Source organism: Corapipo altera, unplaced genomic scaffold (assembly GCF_003945725.1).
Source record: "Corapipo altera isolate COAL_440 unplaced genomic scaffold, ASM394572v1 2b, whole genome shotgun sequence".
Taxonomy (NCBI): Eukaryota; Metazoa; Chordata; class Aves; order Passeriformes; family Pipridae; genus Corapipo; species Corapipo altera.
The window spans coordinates 24,609,098-24,615,095 of record NW_020884874.1 but is presented as its reverse complement, the minus strand read 5'-3'; the positions used below and the strand labels follow the sequence as shown (position 1 = coordinate 24,615,095).

Here is a 5,998-nt window from a genome sequence, read left to right as displayed (position 1 = left end):
CGGGAGCGGCGCCGCGCGTGCGCGAGAAAGGCGCTTCCGCCGTCCGGGAGCGGCGGAGTTGGAGGTGGAGGGTCGCGGCCTGCGGGAGTCGCGCGGTGCGAGGCGGGGGCGAGGCGGGGGCAAGGCAGGGGCAAGGCAGGGGCAAGGCAGGGACAAGGCAGGGACAAGGCAGGGACCAGGCAGGGACCAGGCAGGGACCGGAGGTTCTGGGAGCCCCTCTGTCCCAGGCGGGCGGGACCAGCAGCGCTGCTGGTCCGGGGAGGTGAGTTGTCTAAAGGATTTACGAGTTTAACCAAAGCGTTGTTTGTTTGGTTTTTTTTTTTTGGTGCTTGCAGGTTTGCTCCGTTCGCGTGTGCGACCCGAAGCGAGGGGTTGTTTTTGCGTCCTCTCCCTCCCGGCGTTTGTAAGAGAACCGAGAAGATGGTGAATGTTCTGAAAGGTGTTCTGATTGAGTGGTGAGTGACAGCGCTTATCGCCTTTCCTTGTGTCAAAACCTGCTTATTTCTCCAGACCTTAAGTAACTTAAAGAGTCTGGACAAAAGGAATTGTTGTGATGCAACTGTTTAAGTTACCTGTAATTTCCATAATTCCGAAACGTTATCTTCTAAACATTTAACTTAGGTGACATTGTGACTGTTCAGTTAGGGTGTGATAAATGTACAAGTCATACTTGAATTTTTCTCCATGCTATACTACTTTGAGTAAGAATTGTGTTCTCCTGGGTTTTGGTTATCCTTAAACAAAAGTATGCTTTAAGAAAACATGTTTTCATAGTACTATTGCTGAAGACAAAAATGTAAGCTCAAGCTTAGCTTATTAAGGGTTGGATTTTTGGGTTTTAGTTGTTTGTGGGTTTTTTTAAGATGCTTTAGCAGCAGCATAGGGGAACTTCTCTGCTAATCAAGCACCTGGTTCTAGTCATTAGACTTTATCAGTTTAGTTTTGTCTCTAAAATTAGTACTGTGAAAGAAACAACCTTTTCAAAACCTTCATATACTGCATTTAACTTGTGAGTGACTGTTGAGATTAGTAATTGTTTCCCTAAAATCTTTGGGAGTGTCTTCAAATGGTGTTTTCTTTCTGTTTGTTTGTAACTGTATCTTATTACACTGGGGTGAGATCTGATGTATGTTTGTCTCTACAGTGACCCAGCAATGAAGCAGTTTCTGCTCTACTTGGATGAGTCAAATGCTTTGGGAAAGAAGTTCATCATACAAGACCTGGATGAAACTCATGTCTTTGTATTAGCTGAACTGGTCAACTTCCTCCAGGAGAGAGTAGGCGAGTTAATGGATCAGAACTCATTTCCCATTACTCAGAAGTGAAAAGACAAGAGAAATGGGATTACTGGAAGGAAACTGAATTTCAATAGCATGGGTTGTTTTAATAGATAACACTGTGATTTGTAAGTTCTACATAGAAGTGGCTACTCTGAAAAATGCATCATTTTCATAGACAAAATACTCTGGAACTGGATTTTGTTTCTTATTTTGAAAGATTATGGTATCTTTACTAAAATCCTTAAAATTCTACAGTTGAGGACTTGCCTAAAGAATTTTTGATGCATGCTCTGTGTTTTTCCTTTAAGATTTTTATCTTGCAAAATGGTGTGACCCAAAAATTAGTGTTTATGCATTGAAATGCTATATGGACTCCTCTGACATGTTATGTTTCTGTAGAATTGTTTGACTGATTATAGTGTGACTGAAAGAAAGTAAAGCATATCTGTTAAAGTATGATCTGTGCTTGTTGGAACATCTCTGTAAGTTGAAGGCATGGTCAGATAGTTCTTTAACTTAATGGGTTTTATACACCAGAATGAAAGTCGGTGTGACTGTTTTATTGTCGTGTTTTTGTTTTGTTTTCCAAAAATTTAACAAATGTCCCATACTACTTGCCTACTTTTACCAAATCACAAATTAAAGGGGTAACAGAAATGGGAGACCAATCCTATATATAATTGCTTTGGTCACAGTAAGCTATGTGATCAGGAGGGAGATTCACGTGCTCTACCTGCAAAGAGGAAAGCTGGTTTGGCATATTTTTTTTTTTTTTGAGTGTTGTGTTTTTTCCTTCATCTTAGCTCTTCCTCCCTTATTGCTTTTTGCTGCAAAGGAAAAGCTTCGTAGTTTCATTGTCTTTTGGGTTTTGTTTTGGTTTTTTTGCTTTGTTTTTGTTTTTAGTTTTTACATTGTATTTGTAACTCTAGTTCAGACACTGGCCTATTTAGTAAATGAGCTAGTATATGATGATGGAATCTGCGAAGATTCCTTTTTGCAGGTCAGGCACATACAGATTACAGAAACAAGAAGAATAATATGTATTACTTTTTCTCTTATCCTACGTCCTACTCAAAATAGTAAAAATTATTGGATCTATAAGTAATCATTGATATTCTGGGATATTACATCAAAGGGAAGCTTTGTTTTCAGAGCTCCTCATGTACATCAGACACGTTTTTATCTTCGGGGAAAAACAAGTATAAATTGAAAAGCTTTCGTAAGGAACAGTTTTCCGTGCTGACTCTCCCACTGCTGCTTGTTTTTCTTGTCCAGTAGCTATCAGATTAGTTGGTGGGTTTGTTTTTGTTGTTTGTTTGGGTTGCTCATTGGTTGGTTGGGGGTGGGGGTTGTTTTGGTTTGTTTTTTTCCCCTCAGGAATAGGGAAGCTTCAGGAGAAAGTTTCACTAGATATTTTTAATCAAAAAGCTGTCCAAAGAAAGTTCTGGTAGAATTGCATATATTCCGGCTCACGTGGATGAGCAAATAGGCTTGTAGAATTTAGCATCGTGTAATTTCTGTTTCCTTTCTTTGGAATCCTTGTTTGTTTTCCATCCAGATTTTGCTGAAAGGTGAATCATCCCCCACTCTTCCTTCAAATGACAGCATTTGAAAAGTCATGTGTGGAATTCCACCTCTTAAGCTTCTCTATATTTAGCATGTCTAGTGCTCCATTTCTGTTATGATTTTCCTTTTAGGTCTATAATAAACTTCTTGCAGTTCTTGGGTTTTTCTCCTGGTTAATTGCACAGCTTTGCTGTTGCATTACCTGTGTTTTGGCTTACATTTACAATTGATAATGGCTTATGTAATACAGATGGATAGAAATTCCAAACTGTATAAACTAAATAAATAAGCATGCATTCTTATACTCTGCTTGTAACTTTTTTTTTCTTATTTTGAGCAAACAAGTTTATGGACTTTTAACTTCTAAACCTGTCAATAATTTGATCCTTTCTGCAACCTAACAAGGCCTAATTGATTCTGTACTGTAAGAATAAACAAATGATGTAAAGAAGCAAATCGGTATCATTGTATGTGGTCTACGGGACTGAGTTCTTCGTAGTCCCTAGGGAAAAAAGGGTCTTAAATCACATAGTATGGTGAAGGAAATCCAATGAGGAAACTTGAGTAAGTATATGAATTAAACAAACAAAACACCCAAAGGTTTCTGGTATTTGAATAAACTTGGACCTCTGAAAGGTTTGGTTTTTTTTTTGAAATGCATATAATCCTGGAAGTTGCATGCTTTAACAACAAAAAATAATTTAAAAAATATGTATCTATATTGCTCAGATGGGAGAAAAGTAGATACGAGTGTTGAAAATATCAAGACATTTTGAGGTAGTCAGCATTTACACTTTTTCATTTAGGTGTGAAATATTGATGAGTAGAGCTTGGAGTGAAACATGTTAAGAATACATTTGAAAGACGAAGCATTTGAGAATAAAAAAGTGAAGGAGATCTTTGTTAGTATATACATGTTTTGGTTATAGAGTCGATATGGTGAGAAAATCAGCTCTCACTCTATTTGAATATTTTATGTTAATTTAACATCTGTATCCATTACTAATAAGCTCACTTTTCTGCTAATATCTAGCACAGGAACTTCACTCTGCTCAGCTTTTGCTTGAGCAATGAAAAGAGAACTTGAATGACAGACTTCTTGTTGCTGCTTGTTAAAGCACCAAATTTTATCTCACTTTCTGCTTTCAGTCTGAGTTGAAAATATCTTGTCTACTGGAAGAAGAGTGTGGTTAGAACAATTACCTAAAGGACATTTATTTGAACTTTGTTTATTACTCGCTACTTATTTATGCTTAAATCTAAAAAAGATTGCAAGTTCATTTATTTGCCTTTTGTGATGTAAGCCAAGTTGCACTTGGGTAGTTACTGTAACTTGAACATGGTCATAAGTACTGCTTTCCTTAACACAAATACAGAAGCTAAAGACTAATATTTGACAGAAAGATGAGAGATCTCTAAAGCAGGGTAAGAGAATTTGAATAATTCAAACAAAGTATGTTATATGGGAAGAGAAGGTGGAAACTGAAAATACAGCTTCCTGTTAAAGCACCTCATTTTTATTGAAAATTATACTATTGAGCATTTTGAGGTTTTTGTTCAAGTCTTAGATTTATTTTTTTTTTAAGTTTATTAATGGGCTTCAAAGAAAGCCATATAAAAAGCAAATAAGCCTAAATGCTGCCATATATTTAGATACTTAGACAAATTGTGGGATCAGCTAATTGTGGAGAGGGGGTTATTTTAGCAGGGGTTTTGGCAGCACAATGAATATGATCCTGGTTCCTTGGTATAGATAGGGATTATAATAACTTAGTTTACTTGTGCCCAATTCATAAGTCCCCTCTCCTTCTCTCTGGTACAACAACTAGCCCAGGAAGAATAATTGTCCAGTGAACTAAAGGAGGAAATAACCAACAATCACTAGAGATAATGGATGTTGCATCAAGAAAGAAAACTGTACTGAAAGAAAATAGAGAATGCTTCAGGGAATTCTACCAGTTTATCTAAGAGAACCCAGGCTGAGTGGATTTGATTTTGTAGCTAAACTGCCAGTGTTGCTTCAGAAAATGAGAGGCATCTGAATCCATTTGAAATTACAGTGGTTTTGTTAATTTGTTTAATGTCCTTATAATGGTAGTTTGGGGGTTTTTTTGCTATTTAGCACAAAAAGATCTAGGTGGCTGTGTGATGTGCTACACTAAACCTTCTCCAACTGTTGTTGTACATTAAGAAATCCTATTCTGCTGTCTTTCCAGGTTTATAGGGTGCATTCAAAAGCATATCTTCTGAGTCTCTTTTTTTCCGTAATGTGCCATAACAACAGTTTTTACTGTTTTTTCTCACTCAACTCTGCAGGGCCACCTCACATATGCAAGAACAATCTAGAGAACATGTATTTTATGCATTAACAGGATTGTTTACTTTGAATTGAAGATAATGGTATTTCATGGTATCATTTAAGTGACTTGTGTTAACCTTTCTTAGTTGGCATCATCACCATAAAACTGTCCAATTTTAGTCAGCCCCTAGGCTGAACTTGCAAAAGTAGGACTCTAAAAAGCATATATAAATGTATGTAATGTGTATGTGTATATGTTTATATATATATATATATATAAATCAACATGTCTTTCATCATATAAACCAACACAGTCTGAGAGGTATATTTTGCTCTTCCAATCAAGCAATTGAAGAAAACAGTAAAGTTTTGTAATAAATTTTTTTGCAGTTCCAAGTTCCACACAAATGTCCACCCTGATTCCTTGATTATCCCACAAATGATCCTGTTAAAGCTAGTAGTGGTTACTGTAAAATGTGGCATTACTCAATATGTCAGAATTGGGTGTCTTGTGTGTGTTTTGTAATTCAGACTGTGGCAAGGCCTACGAAATTAGATTATACAAAATTAAGGATTCAATAAATTGAAAGTCATGGTGATGGAAGAACAAATTCTTCCTAAACTAAGTCATTATCTTTGGTCTTATGACTTAACAACTAACAAGAACTTTAAAAAATAGGATATCTGATAGAAATGTGATGTGGAGCTGGGTTTTTTTGTTTTGCTGTTTTTTGGATTTTTTTGGGGGGGATTGAGTTTTTGTTTGTTTGGGGTATTTTGTTTATTTTGGGGTGGTTTTATGTGGAATAGAAGTAGTATTCTACACATTGCTGTTTCAGGTTTTCAGAACTGA

The 5,998-nt window shown here is 36.6% G+C and overlaps 1 protein-coding gene across 3 annotated transcripts; it reads left to right on the top strand.

Annotated features, from left to right (window-relative positions):
• The first annotated feature begins 9 nt into the window (after positions 1-9).
• GTF2H5 (general transcription factor IIH subunit 5) lies at positions 10-3,302 on the top strand. Of its 3 annotated transcripts, none has more exons than XM_027634119.1 (3): positions 10-95; positions 336-455; positions 1,145-3,302. In XM_027634119.1, the coding sequence occupies exons 2-3, from the start codon at positions 421-423 to the stop codon at positions 1,323-1,325; spliced, it is 216 nt and encodes a 71-aa protein (XP_027489920.1). In that variant the 5' UTR covers positions 10-95; positions 336-420; the 3' UTR covers positions 1,326-3,302. The 3 variants fall into 3 exon arrangements, with proteins under 3 accessions (XP_027489920.1, XP_027489921.1, XP_027489922.1); XM_027634120.1 differs by having other exon boundaries at positions 42-113; XM_027634121.1 differs by having other exon boundaries at positions 43-64.
• The last annotated feature ends 2,696 nt before the right edge of the window (positions 3,303-5,998 follow it).

What these genes read in the sequence shown, in the direction of transcription:
- GTF2H5 (XM_027634119.1), top strand. Translation starts at nt 421, where the DNA reads ATGGTGAATGTTCTGAAAGGTGTTCTGATTGAGTG. An exon ending in AAAGGTGTTCTGATTGAGTG is followed by an intron (nt 456 to 1,144) that starts GTGAGTGACAGC and finishes TTGTCTCTACAG; the next exon opens with TGACCCAGCAATGAAGCAGT.